The sequence below is a fragment of the Pseudophryne corroboree genome, chromosome 11, assembly GCF_028390025.1.
Source record: "Pseudophryne corroboree isolate aPseCor3 chromosome 11, aPseCor3.hap2, whole genome shotgun sequence".
NCBI classification, from domain to species: domain Eukaryota; kingdom Metazoa; phylum Chordata; class Amphibia; order Anura; family Myobatrachidae; genus Pseudophryne; species Pseudophryne corroboree.
Genome location: NC_086454.1, coordinates 204,484,093 through 204,499,644, shown reverse-complemented (window position 1 = coordinate 204,499,644; position 15,552 = coordinate 204,484,093). Strand labels below are relative to the sequence as shown.

Below are 15,552 nucleotides of genomic sequence, written 5' to 3'. Positions count from 1 at the left end.
AAGGTACTCTAATTGCTGCCCAGGGCGCCCCCCAGCGCCCGGAGTATGTGGTGTGCACAGGGAGCAATGGCGCACAGCTGCAGTGCTGTGCGCTACCTTAATGAAGACCGGAGTCTTCTGCCGCCGATTTCCTGGACGTTCTTCTTGCTTCTGGCTCTGCAAGGGGGACGGCGGCGCGGCTCCGGGAACGGACGATCGAGGTCGGGCCCTGTGTACGATCCCTCTGGAGCTAATGGTGTCCAGTAGCCTAAGAAGCCCAAGCTAGCTGCAAGCAGATAGGTTCGCATCTCTCCCCTCAGTCCCTCGTAGCAGTGAGTCTGTTGCCAGCAGATCTCACTGAAAATAAAAAACCTAAAATATACTTTCTTTTCTAGGAGCTCAGGAGAGCCCCTAGTGTGCATCCAGCTCGGCTGGGCACAAGATTCTAACTGAGGTCTGGAGGGGGGTCATAGAGGGAGGAGCCAGTGCACACCAGGTAGTCCTAAAGCTTTCTTTAGTTGTGCCCAGTCTCCTGCGGAGCCGCTATTCCCCATGGTCCTTACGGAGTCCCAGCATCCACTTAGGACGTCAGAGAAAATAATACTTTTTTTTAAATAAATCGGAAGGCTTATTTACTTGTGGTGGTTGTTAAACACGGCTTGAACGGTAAAAAGACTTTTAAAGATAATGAAAAGAAAATAGAATATCATATAAAAGGTTTAATTAATTGTAACACTACGCTTGTGATCTATATGTTGGTATGTGAGGAAAAAGATTTATAGGTAAAACAAAACGGGCATTGAAGATCAGTATGTTGGAACATTATAGAAATATAAAAAATAAAGTGAAAAATAGTGTTCCACGGCACTTTAATACCTGTCAAAATGGTAATCCTAATTTTTCTTTTATGTGTCTAGAACATGTAACTCTTGCTCAGCGAGGTGGAGATCGATTGAAACAATTAACCAAACGAGAAACTTATTGGATACTGATGATGCATACCTTATACCCTGTTGGTTTAAATAAGATTTTAAACCTTTGGATCAAAAGTATGGTAGGTGCGCTACTTCCCTTCTTAATCAGTATAATATATTCAAAAAATATCTTAGGTTTGTCAAACTTGCACCCTGGTTCCACAGGATACCCTGCAGATGGCAGCTCAGTCCTTCGGGGTGTCACTAGGTTTAGTGACAAATAAATCTGGAAAAACAAGGAGAGGACAAGCGCCTAATAGTGCAGTAACTTCACACCAATTTTGGTTATTTATGACGAAGCGTCTATAGATAATCTGCGTACCGGAAGTTGGATTTTTAACAGGCACATCAAAACACAGCGACTGATCCCTCAAATTAGTTATCCGCACCACAACAAGTCACGTGGTTAAATGCAAACAAGCGTATCATAAGGGATCCTTATCTTCCAGTCGGTCTGTTCGCAGAATAGCGAGGTCTCCCAACATGAGGGACAGATTTTAAACCTACCGTTAAAACTTTTTCTCCTAGTCCGTAGAGGATACTGGAGACTCCGTAAGGACCATGGGGTATAAAGGGCTCCGCAGAAGGCATGGGCACTTTAAAGAACTTTAGAATGGATGTGCGCTGGCTCCTCCCTCTATGCCCCTCCTCCAGACCTCAGTTTGAGAAACTGTTCCCAGAGGAGACGGACAGTACGAGGAAAGGATTTTGTTAACCTAAGGGCAAGATTCATACCAGCCCACACCATCCACACCGTATAAATAAGAATTTACTCACCGGTAATTCTATTTCTCGTAGTCCGTAGTGGATGCTGGGACTCCGTAAGGACCATGGGGAATAGCGGCTCCGCAGGAGACTGGGCACAACTAAAAGAAAGCTTTAGACTACTGGTGTGCATTGGCTCCTCCCACTATGACCCTCCTCCAGACTTCAGTTAGGATACTGTGCCCGGAAGAGCTGACACAATAAGGAAGGATTTTTAATCCCGGGTAAGACTCATACCAGCCACACCAATCACACCGTATAACTCGTGATACAATACCCAGTTAACAGTATGAGAACAATTGACCCTGTCAACAGATGGCTCAACAATAACCCTTTAGTTAAACAATAACTATATACAAGTATTGCAGACAATCCGCACTTGGGATGGGCGCCCAGCATCCACTACGGACTACGAGAAATAGAATTACCGGTGAGTAAATTCTTATTTTCTCTGACGTCCTAAGTGGATGCTGGGACTCCGTAAGGACCATGGGGATTATACCAAAGCTCCCAAACGGGCGGGAGAGTGCGGATGACTCTGCAGCACCGAATGGGCAAACTCTAGGTCCTCCTTAGCCAGGGTGTCAAGCTTGTAGAATTTAGCAAACGTGTTTGAACCCGACCAAGTAGCTGCTCGGCAAAGTTGTAGAGCCGAGACCCCTCGGGCAGCCGCCCAAGAAGAGCCCACCTTCCTCGTGGAATGGGCTTTTACTGATTTAGGATGCGGCAGTCCAGCCGCAGAATGTGCAAGCTGAATCGTACTACAGATCCAGCGAGCAAAAGTCTGCTTTGAAGCAGGTGCACCCAACTTGTTGGGCGCGTACAGGATAAATAGCGAGTCAGTCTTTCTGACTCCAGCTGTCCTGGAAACATAAATTTTCAGGGCCCTGACTACGTCCAACAACTTGGAAGCCTCCAAGTCTTTAGTAGCCGCAGGCACCACGATAGGTTGGTTCAGGTGAAAGGCTGATACCACCTTTGGGAGAAATTGGCGGACGAGTCCTCAATTCTTCCCTATCCATATGGAAAATCAGATAAGGGCTTTTACATGACAAAGCCGCCAATTCTGATACACGCCTGGCAGAAGCGAAGGCCAACAACATGACCACTTTCCACGTGAGATATTTCAATTCCACGGTTTTTAGTGGCTCAAACCAATGTGACTTTAGGAAATCCAACACCACGTTGAGATCCCAAGGTGCCACTGGAGGCACAAAAGGGGGCAAAATATGCAGCACTCCCTTAACAAAAGTTTGAACTTCAGGCAGCGAAGCCAGTTCTCTCTGGAAGAAAATCGATAGAGCCGAAATCTGGACCTTAATGGAACCCAATTTTAGGCCCATAGTCACCCCTGACTGTAGGAAGTGTAGGAAACGGCCCAGCTGAAATTCCTCCGTTGGGGCCTTCCTGGCCTCACACCACGCAACATATTTTCGCCATGTGCGGTGATAATAATTTGCGGTTACTTCTTTCCTAGCTTTAATCAGCGTAGGAATGACTTCTTCCGGAATGCCCTTTTCCTTCAGGATCCGGTGTTCAACCGCCATGCCGTCAAACGCAGCCGCGGTAAGTCTTGGAACAGACAGGGCCCCTGCTGCAGCAGGTCCTGTCTGAGCGGCAGAGGCCATGGGTCCTCTGAGATCATTTCTTGAAGTTCCGGGTACCAAGCTCTTCTTGGCCAATCCGGAACGATGAGTATAGTTCTTACTCCTCTTCTCCTTATTATCCTCAGTACCTTTGGTATGAGAGGAAGAGGAGGGAACACATAAACCGACCGGTACACCCACGGTGTCACTAGAGCGTCCACAGCTATCGCCTGAGGGTCTCTTGACCTGGCGCAATATCTTTCTAGCTTTTTGTTTAGGCGGGACGCCATCATGTCCACCTGTGGCCTTTCCCAACGGTTTACAATCAGTTGGAAGACTTCTGGATGAAGTCCCCACTCTCCTGGGTGGAGGTCGTGCCTGCTGAGGAAGTCTGCTTCCCAGTTGTCCACTCCCGGAATGAACAATGCTGACAGTGCTAACACGTGATTTTCCGCCCATCGGAGAATCCTGGTGGCTTCTGCCATCGCCGTCCTGCTTCTCGTGCCGCCCTGTCGGTTTACATGAGCGACCGCCGTGATGTTTTCTGACTGGATCAGTACCGGCTGGTTTTGAAGCAGGGGTTTTGCCTGACTTAGGGCATTGTAAATGGCCCTCAGTTCCAGAATATTTATGTGCAGGGAAGTTTCCTGACTTGACCATAGTCCTTGGAAGTTTCTTCCCTGTGTGACTGCCCCCAGCCGCGAAGGCTGGCATCCGTTGTCACCAGGACCCAGTCCTGTATGCCGAATCTGCGGCCCTCTTGAAGATGAGCACTCTGCAGCCACCACAGCAGAGACACCCTGGTCCTTGGAGACAGGGTTATCAGCCGATGCATCTGAAGATGCGATCCGGACCACTTGTCCAACAGGTCCCACTGAAAGGTTCTTGCATGGAACCTGCCGAATGGAATTGCTTCGTAGGAAGCGACCATCTTTCCCAGGATCCGCGTGCAGTGATGCACCGACACCTGTTTTGGTTTTAGGAGGCCTCTGACTAGAGATGACAGCTCCTTGGCCTTCTCCTCCGGGAGAAACACTTTTTTCTGTTCTGTGTCCAGAACCATCCCCAGGAACAGTAGACGTGTCGTAGGGATCAGCTGTGACTTTGGAATATTTAGAATCCAGCCGTGCTGTTGTAGCACCTCCCGAGATAGTGCTACCCCGACCAACAACTGCTCCCTGGACCTCGCCTTTATCAGGAGATCGTCCAAGTACGGGATAATTAAAACTCCCTTCTTTCGAAGGAGTATCATCATTTCGGCCATTACCTTGGTAAAGTCCCTCGCAGCCGTGGATAGACCGAACGGCAACGTCTGGAATTGGTAATGACAATCCTGTACCACAAATCTGAGGTACTCCTGGTGAGGATGGTAAATGGGGACATGCAGGTAAGCATCCTTGATGTCCAGTGATACCATGTAATCCCCCTCGTCCAGGCTTGCAATAACCGCCCTGAGCGATTCCATCTTGAACTTGAATTTTTTTATATATGTGTTCAAGGATTTCAAATTTAAAATGGGTCTCACCGAACCGTCCGGTTTCGGTATCACAAACATTGTGGAATAGTAACCCCGTCCTTGTTGAACTAGGGGCACCTTTTCTATCACCTGTTGTGAATACAGCTTGTGAATTGCCTGTAACACTGCCTCCCTGCCTGACGGAGTGGTTGGTAAGGTAGATTTGAGGAAACGGCGGGGGGGAGACGTCTCGAATTCCAGCTGTACCCCTGAGATACTACTTGAAAGATCCAGGGATCCACCCGTGAGCAAGCCCACTGATTGCTGAAAAATTTGAGACGGGCCCCCACCGTACCTGGCTCCGCCTGTGGAGCCCCAGCGTCATGCTGTGGACTTAGAGGAAGCGGGGGAGGACTTTTGCTCCTGGGAACTGGCTGTATGCTGCAGCTTTTTCCCTCTACCTCTGCCTCTGGGCAGAAAGGACGCGCCCTTAGCCCACCTGCCCCTATTGGGCCGAAAGGACTGTACCTGATAATACGGTGCTTTCTTTGGCTGTGAGGGAACATGGGGTAAAAATGTAGACTTCCCAGCTGTTGCTGTGGAAACAAGGTCCGAGAGACCATCCCCGAACAACTCCTCACCCTTATAAGGCAGAACTTCCATGTGCCTTTTAGAATCTGCATCTCCTGTCCACTGCCGAGTCCATAACCCTCTCCTGGCAGAAATGGACATTGCACTTATTTTAGATGCCAGCCGGCAAATATCCCTCTGTGCATCCCTCATGTATAACAGTGCGTCTTTAATATGCTCTACGGTTAGCAATATAGTGTCCCTGTCTAGGGTGTCAATATTTTCCGACAGGGAATCTGACCACGCAGCTGCAGCACTGCACATCCATGCTGACGCAATAGCTGGTCTCAGTATAACACCTGTGTGTGTATATATAGACTTCAGGATAGCCTCCTGCTTTCTATCAGCAGATTCCTTCAGGGCGGCCGTATCCGGAGACGGTAGTGCCACCTTCTTTGACCTATCCTCTGGCGGGAAAGGGTACGCCATTAGTAACCTCTTAAAATTACCAGTTTCTTATCAGGGGAAGCCCACGCTTCTTCACACACTTCATTTAACTCCTCAGATGGAGGAAAAGCTACTGGTAGTTTTTTCTCTCCAAACATAATACCCTTTTTTGTGGTACCGGGGGTAACATCAGAAATGTGCAACACATTTTTCACTGCCTCAATCATGTAACGTGTGGCCCTATTGGAAGTTACATTAGTCTCATCGTCGTCGACACTGGAGTCAGTATCCGTGTCGACATCTGTGTCTGCCATCTGAGGTAGCGGGCGTTTTAGAGCCCGTGATGGCTTTTGAGACGCCTGGGCAGGCACAGGCTGAGAAGCCGGCTGTCCCATAGTAGGTATGTCGTCAAACCTTTTATGCAAGGAGTCGACACTGTCGCGTAATTCCTTCCACAGAACCATCCACTCAGGTGTCGACCCCGCAGGGGGTGACATCACATTTACAGGCATTTGCTCCGCCTCCACATAAGCCGCCTCATCAAACATGTCGACACAGCCGTACCGACACACCGCATACACACAGGGAATGCTCTGACAGAGGACAGGACCCCACAAAGCCCTTTGGGGAGACAGAGAGAGAGTATGCCAGCACACACCAGAGCGCTATATAATACAGGGACTAACTGAATTATATCCCCTTATAGCTGCTATAATATAAATATATATATACTGCGCCTAAATTTAGTGCCCCCCCTCTCTTTTTTACCCTTCTGTAGTTGCAGACTGCAGGGGAGAGCCAGGGAGCTTCCTTCCAGCGGAGCTGTGAGGGAGAAATGGCGCCAGTGTGCTGAGGGAGATAGCCCCGCCCCTTTTTCAGCGGACTTCTCCCGCGTTTTTGAAACTCTGGCAGGGGTATTAATTTACACCTATATAGCCTCTGGGACTATATATGGTGTAGATTTGCCAGCCAAGGTGTGTAATATTGCCCTCAGGGCGCCCCCCCCCAGCGCCCTGCACCCATCAGTGACCGGAGTGTGAGGTGTACATGAGGAGCAATGGCGCACAGCTGCAGTGCTGTGCGCTACCTTGGTGAAGACCGAAGTCTTCTGCCGCCGATTTTCCGGACCATCTTCATGCTTCTGGCTCTGTAAGGGGGACGGCGGCGCGGCTCCGGGAACGAACATCAAGGTCGGGTCCTGCGGTCGATCCCTCTGGAGCTAATGGTGTCCAGTAGCCTAAGAAGCTCAAGACCGGGCGGATGACTCTGCAGCACCGATTGAGCAAACAGTAGGTCCTCATCAGCCAGGGTATCAAACTTGTAGAACTTTGCAAAAGTGTTTGACCTCGACCAAGTCGCCGCTCGGCAAAGCTGTAACGCCAAGACGCCTCGGGCAGCCGCCCAAGAAGAGCCCACCTTCCTAGTGGAATGGGCCTTAACCGAATTTGGTAACGGCAATCCAGCCGTGGAATGAGCCTGCTGAATCGTGTTACAGATCCAGCGAGCAATTGTCTGCTTAGAAGCAGGAGCGCCAACCTTGTTGGCTGCATACAGGACAAACAGAGCCTCTGTTTTCCTAACCCGAGCCGTCCAGGCTACATAAATTTTTAAGGCCCTGACTACATCAAGGGACTTGGAATCCTCCAAGGCCCCTGTAGCCACAGGCACCACAATAGATTGGCTCATATGAAACCACCTTAGGCAAAAATTGAAGACGAGTCCGCAATTCTGCTCTATCCACATAGAAAATCAGATAGGGGCTTTGGTGAGACAAAGCCGCCAATTCAGACACCCGCCTTGCAGATGCCAAGGCCAACAACATGACCACCTTCCAAGTGAGAAATTTTAATTCCACCGTTTGAAGAGGCTCAAACCAGTGAGATTTCAGGAACTGTAACACCATGTTAAGGTCCCATGGTGCCACTGGAGGCACAAAAGGAGGCTGGATGTGCAGCACTCCCTTTACAAAAGTCTGGACTTCTGGGAGAGAAGCCAATTCCTTCTGAAAGAAAATCGATAGGGCCGAAATATGTACCTTAATGGAGCCTAATTTTAGGCCCATATCCACTCCTGTCTGTAGAAAGTGGAGAAAACGGCCCAGATGGAAATCTTCCGCAGGAGCATTCTTGGCTTCACACCAAGATACATACTTTCTCCAGATACGGTGATAATGCTTCGCCGTCACCTCCTTCCTAGCCCTTATCAGAGTAGGGATGACTTCTTCCGGAATGCCTTTACCAGCTAGGATTCGGCGTTCAACCGCCATGCCGTCAAACACAACCGTGGTAAGTCTTGGAACAGACAGGGCCCCTGTTGTAACAGGTCCTCTCAGAGAGGAAGAGGCCACGGATCTTCTGTGAGCATTTCCTTCAGTGCTTCCCTATCTAGTTACATCCTCTGTAGAATATTCATAACATCACATATCTTGTCTTTCTTTAAGGGGGGTACTCACGGAGCGATATTCTAAGCAATCTGACTAGATTGCTTAGAATATCGGCAGGATCGCTCCGTGTGTAGCCCCCTCGGCGATAGCGATGCGCGGCCCCGCACATCGCTATCGCCGCTGCTAGATTGGCCTGCATGCAGGCCAATCTAGCGGGTCGCTCACTTCACCCGCTGGGTGAAGTGAGCGGCCCCCCCGTCTCCCCCCGCACGCTCAGCACAGATCGTGCTGTGCTGAGCGGCAGGAGAGATGTGTGCTGAGCGGTTCGCTCAGCACGCATCTCTCCTTGATCGGCCCGTGAGTACTGGGCTTAAGTCTCACGCTTTCCTGACACTTGGATAACTTTGTGGGGTATCATCATACAACCCATTAAGAACCTAGCAATCTGGTGGACCATTATGCAATAGGTAGCATCTATCCTTGTGTATCTATGCCTATTTCCCTATAGATTGTAAGCTTGCGAGCAGGGCCTTCCTACCTCTGTCTGTCTGTTTTTACCCAGTTTTGTTCTATTACTGTTGTTCTAATTGTAAAGCGCAACGGAATATGCTGCGCTATATAAGAAACTGTTAATAAATAAATAATAAATAAATTTCCTGAAGATCTGAATACCAGGCCCTGCGAGGCCAATCTGGAACAATGAGTATTGCTTGCACTCTTTTTCGTCTTATGATTCTCAATATTTTTGAGATGAGTGGACGAGGGGGGAACACATAGACCGACTGAAATACCCACGGTGTCGCCAGGGCGTCCACTGCTACTGCCTGAGGGTCCTTTGACCTGGCACAATACCTCCGGAGCTTCTTGTTGAGGCGTGACGCCATCATGTCTATATGAGGAAGTCCCCACTGACTTGTTATCTCTGCAAAAACTTCTTGATGAAGTCCCCACTCTCCTGGATGGAGATCGTGTCTGCTGAGGAAGTCTGCTTCCCAGTTGTCTACTCCCGGAATGAAGACTGCTGTCAAAGCGCTTACATGATTTTCCGCCCAACGAAGAATCCTGGTGGCTTTCGTCATCGCCACTCTGCTCCTTGTTCTGCCTTGGCAGTTTACATGAGCCACGGCTGTGACGTTGTCTGACTGAATCAGAACGGGTAGGTTGCGAAGAATAGTCTCCGCTTGACGCAGGCCGTTGTATATGGCCCTCAATTCCAGTACGTTGATGTGTAGACAAGCCTCCTGGCTTGACCATAGTCCCTGGAAGTTTCTTCCTTTTGTGACTGCTCCCCATCCTCGGAGGCTCGCATCCGTGGTCACCAGAACCCAGTCCTGAATGCCGAACCTGCGACCCTCTAGAAGGTGAGCACTCTGCAGCCACCACAGGAGAGACACCCTGGCCCTGGGGGACAGACTGATTTTTTGATGAATGTGCAGATGGGACCCGGACCACTTGTCCAGAAGGTCCCACTGAAAAGTCCTCGCATGAGACCTGCCGAAGGGAATGGCCTCGTAGGACGCCACCATTTTTCCCAGTACTCGAGTGCATTGATGTACCGACACACTTTTCAGTTTCAACAGGTCTCTGACCATGTTCTGGAGTTCCTGGGCTTTCTCCATCGGGAGAAAAACCCTCCTTTGTTCCGTGTCCAAAATCATGCCCAAGAAAGTCAACCGGGTCGTTGGAACCAACTGCGACTTTAGATTGACAATCCAGCCGTGTTGCTGCAGCACTCCTAGGGAGAGCGACACGCTTTGTAGCAACTGTTCTCTCGGTCTCGCTTTTATCAGGAGATCGTCCAAGTATGGGATAATTGTGACTCCCTGCCTGCGCAGGAGCACCATCATTTCTGCCATTACCTCGGGGCCGTGGAAAGCCCAAACGGCAACGTCTGAAACTGGTAATGACAGTCCTGTACAGCGAACCTCAGGTACGCCTGATGAGGAGGATATATGGGGACATGAAGGTATGCATCCTTTATGTCTAGTGAGACCATAAAATCCCCCCTTCCAGGCTGGAGATAACCGCCCTGAGTGATTCCATCTTGAATTTGAACTTTTTCAAGTACAGGTTTAGGGATTTTAAATTTAGAATGGGTCTGACCGAGCCATCCAGTCTCGGGACCACAAATAGGGTTGAATAGTACCCCTTCCCCTGTTGAACTAGGGGAACCTCGACAACCACTTGTTGTTGACACAGTTTTTTAATTGCCGCTAAAACTATCTCCCTTTCTGGGGAAGAAGCTTGTAACCCTGGGATACAATGTCCATTGCCCAGGGATCCACCTCTGAGTGAGCAAAGACGTAGCTGAAGAGTCGAAGACGTGCCCCCACCGGAGCGGACTCCCTACGCGGAGCCCCAGCGTCATGCAGTGGATTTAGTAGAAGCCGGGGAGGACTTCTGCTCCTGGGAACTAGCCGTAGCCGGCAGTTATTTCCCTCTACCCTTACCTCTGGCGAGGAAGGAAGAGCCCCGACCTCTTCTGGACTTATGCGACCAAAAGAACTGCATCTGATATTGTGGCGTTTTCTTTTGCTGCGAGGGAACATAAGGCAAAAAAGTAGGTTTACCTACCGTAGCTGTGGAAACAAGGTCCGTGAGACCCTCCCCAAATAAGTCCTCACCTTTGTAAGGCAAAACCTCCATATGCCTCTTTGAGTCGGCATCACCCGTCCATTGGCGGGTCCACAGGGCTCGCCTAGCAGAAAACGCCATGGCGTTTGCTCTCGAACCCAGCAGGCCAAAGTCTCTGTAAGCATCTCTCATATATAGGACTGCGTACTTAATGTGACCCAAGGTCAATAACATGGTATCCCTATCCAGGGTATTAATGTCAGCTGACAAGGTATCCGTCCAAGCCGCCACAGCGCTACAAACCCAAGCTGACGCTATTGCCGGTCTGAGCAAGGCACCCGTATGTGTATAAATTGACTTCAAGGTAGTTTCCTGCCTGCGATCAGCAGAATCCCTGAGGGCTGCAGTGTCTGGAGACGGCAGCGCCACCTTTTTAGACAAGCGCGTTAAAGCCTTGTCCACCCTGGGTGAGGATTCCCACCGTACCCTGTCCTTTGCCGGGAAAGGATACGCCATAAGAATTCTCTTGGGAATCTGCAGTTTCTTGTCTGGAGTTTCCCAAGCTTTTTCAAATAACTCATTCAGCTCATGAGATGGGGGAAAGTTATCTCAGGTTTCTTTTCCTTAAACATGTGCACCCTCGTGTCCAGGACAGAGGGGTCATCTGTGATATGTAAAACATCTTTTATTGCAATAATCATATAATGAATACTTTTGGCCACCCTCGGGTGTAACCTCTCATCATCGTAGTCGACACTGGAGTCAGAATCCGTGTCGGTATCAGTGTCTGCTACTTGGGACAGTGGGCGTTTCTAAGACCCAGAAGGGCCCTGTGACACAGTCAAAGCCATGGATTGACTCCCTGCTTTATCTCTGGACTCTGCTTTGTCCAATCTCTTACGTAATAAAGCCACATTTGCATTTAAAACATTCAGCATATCCATCCAATCATGTGTCGGCGCTGCCGACGGAGACACCACAATCATCTGCTCCACCTCCTCCTTAGATGAGCCTTCCACTTCAGACATGCCGACACATGCGTACCGACAACCCCACACACTCAGGGATATATCTATATGGAGACAATTAGGCCCTTTGGAGAGACAGAGAGAGTATGCCAGCACACACCCAGCGCCAACTGACACTGGAAACCAAATTCCCAGACAAAATGTAAATATACACGCCAATAAAAAGTGCCCCCCCTCCCCCCCTTTTTGCCCTCTGTGACCGTGTTTAGCAGGGGAGAGTCCGGGGAGCCAACTTCTCTGCATGTGCTGTGGAGAAAATGGCGCTGGTTAGTGCTGGAGGATCAAGCCCCGCACCCTCAGCGGCGGGCTTATGTCCCGCTCAAATTATCAAAAAACTGGCGGGGGTTAATAATATACTGCCTCCGCAGTATATTTACATCTGCCAGTGTCCCTTGAGGCTATTAATTGCTGCCCAGGGCGCCCCCCCCTGCTTCCTGCACCCTTACCGTGCCCGCTGTTGTGTGTATGTGTGGGAGCACACACTGAAGAACTGAAGTCTTCTGCCGCCTTTGAAGTCTTCTTTCTTCTTCTACTCACCCGGCTTCTATCTTCTGGCTCTGTGAGGAGGACGGCGGAGCGGCTCCGGGACGAACAGCGAGGGTGAGACCTGCGTTCCGACCCTCTGGAGCTAATGGTGTCCAGTAGCCTAAGAAGCAGAGCCTATCACTTAAGTAGGTCTGCTTCTTTCCCCTCAGTCCCACGATGCAGGGAGCCTGTTGCCAGCAGTGCTCCCTGAAAATAAAAAAACCTAACAAAATTCTTTTTACAGAGAAACTCAGGAGAGCTCCCCTGTAATGCACCCAGTCTCCTCTGGGCAAAGGATCTAACAGAGGTCTGGAGGAGGGGCATAGAGGGAGGAGCCAGTGCACACCCATTCTAAAATTCTTTATAGTGCCCATGTCTCCTGCGGAGCCCGTCTATACCAAATGGTCCTTATGGAGTCCCCAGCATCCTCTAGGACGTAAGAGAAATTGAGGGATATGAAATCACCCCGTTTTTATGATTAAGTGTATGTTTTATGGTCCCGTTCTTAAGCAAAAACATGTTTTTATATGTTTTGTTAGTTAAATTAATTGTTCATTTGTATCAGTGAATGTTTCACATATGTTATTCATTATTTTCGATAACCACAAGCTGTTGATTAAGTAGATCAAAAACTGGTGCCCTTTAAGATTATGATTGGTGGACCGGAGGTTTAAGAGAGTGACTGAGCGATGCTAGGCCAGCCCTCTGACGAAGTCCGCAGTGACAAAACGCGTAGGGACGTGGCCTAGTGCAACTGGTGGTGTGTGACGGTGAAGTATCAATGTGCACTAAAGATAAGACCCGTACACCCTGATTCTATGTGAATATACTTATGGTGATTATACCGTCAATTTTGGTACGTTGTTGGAACCATTGTGTGATTTTAAGCTGTTCAAATCAATTAATTTTAAAAAAGATTCATGCACTATGGAGCACCCTAAGTCTAGACAGATAGAGTGAAAAACGGCCAGCCAACCAGCTGTCATTTTTCAAACACAGCTTGTTACATGGCAGGTACGAAGATGATTGACTGGTCATTTATAACTCTTTATCCGTCTCCACTTGATCACTTTTTAAATTGTTAATACATTTGGGTCTAGGTAAAGCTGTGAGCTTTCTCACAGCCAACCTGATTGTAATAAAGAGGCATCTTTTATTCATGAGAGGTTATCCAATGGAGATGTGCCATGTGTTCCATGGAAACGAGGACCAATAACAGAAGTTTAACAGCAAACTCCGTGTTGCATAATCAGAGAGGTGTGTTACCTGGGCCACTCGAAAAGTAGGTGCATAAGAATATTTTGGAAAGGTAAACAAGACAGGCCGATTACTGATGTGCACCTCTGTATTAGAAACATAGAATTTGACGGCAGATAAGAACCACTTTGCCCATCTAGTCTGCCCCTTTTTTATCCTTTAGGTCAGGGCTGGCCAAACCAGTCCTCAAGATCTACCAACGGTTCACATTTTCCAGCCCACCTAGCTAGAGCACAGGTGTAGTCATTACTAATTAAGATGTGCTGCATTCATTCCTAACTGACAATTCTACAGATCTCCAGGAGGCCTGGAAAACATGAACTGTTGGTAGATCTCGAGGACCGGTTTGGCCAGCCCTGCTTTAGGTAATCTCAACCCTTTTTGAACCTTAATTCATATGGCGCCTCTCTTAGTTTAATCAGAAGGTCCTAAGCTGACCTGAAAGTTTAGAGTATCACTTTTTACCATACTTACCTACTTTTAAAGTCTACTCTCTGGGAGAAGACTAGAGAGGAGACTCTGTTGGCCACATCGAGTGCCAGGCTAGTCTGTCATGTAACTTGGCCCCACCCCCATTGCATCAAAATGCTAAGATTTGCAGGTCTGTGGGTGGGGAAAAACTACATGATTTTGTGTCAGTTTGTCCCATCCCTTCTATACAGAGCAACAAATCACTAGTATAACACTCATGGTCCTTCCCTCTTTACTAGGAAGCAGGTGGGATGCGGGAGATCTGGCCACACAACGTGGATGCGGGGGACTGCCTGAATAATATTGTGAGAGTGTAGGCAAGTATGAATTTTTTCCTTCTTTCATAAGTGCATGAGTTACATACACCCCTGTCCTTTCCCTTAATTATTTTTTTTTTTTTTTTTTTTTAAAGAACCAACTCATAGTACTTAAATAGGGGGTGGGGTGGAAGAGGATATTACTTTTTCTCAGCAGTTTCTACCTGTCTGAAGTGGAGAGGACTTGTCAGGAAGAGTCTGAGTTTCCGTAACGTCATCTCTAGGAAATTTCAATCCACAATTTGGGCAAAATTTAAATTCCTCTTCAGCTTTCTGCCCACACTCGGGGCAAAAACGTATAATCATTCTGCAAATTGATAAAATGTAAGGGGGAAAAAAAACAGCTTTAGTGTAACAAATAAGAATGACTCAGGTGAATGCATGCTAATGTATGCTTGCAATCTGTGTAAAGATTAAACAGATGCTTTACTACAGAAAAATATTTAGTTACCTATAAAGCAGTAAAAAAATATTAACACCCTGCTTCACAGGCACTTAGTGCACATTGAGATGGGTTCACTACGATATGCCGGCGGTCGGGCTCCCGGCGACCAGCATACCGGCGCCGGGAGCCCGACCGCCGGCTTACCGACTGTGGCGAGCGCAAATGAGCCCCTTGCGGGCTCGCTGCGCTCGCCACGCTACGGGCACGGTATTTTATTCTCCCTCTAGGGGGGTCGTGGACCCCCACGAGGGAGAATAAGTGTCGGTATGCCGGCTGTCGGGCTCCCGGCGCCGGTATACTGAGCGCCGGGAGCCCGACCGCCGGCATACAGAAGACCACTTCATTGAGATAACTATGTACTGTAAAATAATGAGATTTATGGTAAGAACTTACCGTTGTTAAATCTCTTTCTGCGAGGTACACTGGGCTTCACAAGAATTAACATCGGGGTGTAGAGTAGGATTTTAATCCAAGGCACCAACAGGCTCAAAGCTTTGACTGTTCCCAAGATGCACAGCGCCGCCTCCTCTATAACCCCACCTCCGTGCACAGAAGCTCAGTTTCGTTAACCAGCCCAATACAGTAGCAGGTAGTAGAGACGACAATCGCTCATAGCCAAGTACACCACACACTCACCACGGGAGAGGGTGTCAGCGGACAAGCCATACCAACCCAAAGAAGCTAGGTGCGTCAGGGTGGGCGCCTTGTGGAGCCCAGTGTACCTCGCAGAAAGAGATTTAACAACGGTAAGTTCTTACCATGAATCTCGTTTTCT

The 15,552-nt window shown here is 48.8% G+C and overlaps 1 protein-coding gene across 4 annotated transcripts in view; it reads right to left on the bottom strand.

Moving 5' to 3' along the window:
• Positions 1-15,552, bottom strand: part of VRK3 (VRK serine/threonine kinase 3) — a 751,237-nt gene that overhangs the window by 654,813 nt on the left and 80,872 nt on the right. For 3 of the 4 annotated variants that reach the window (XM_063945242.1, XM_063945243.1, XM_063945240.1), the window contains exon 2: positions 14,497-14,639. The exons of the other annotated variant lie outside the window; for it this stretch is intronic. In XM_063945242.1, coding sequence (XP_063801312.1) covers positions 14,497-14,638 — 142 coding nt within the window. In that variant the 5' untranslated portion in view covers position 14,639. The remainder of the gene's footprint in view (positions 1-14,496; positions 14,640-15,552) is intronic. 4 annotated transcript variants of the gene reach the window in all.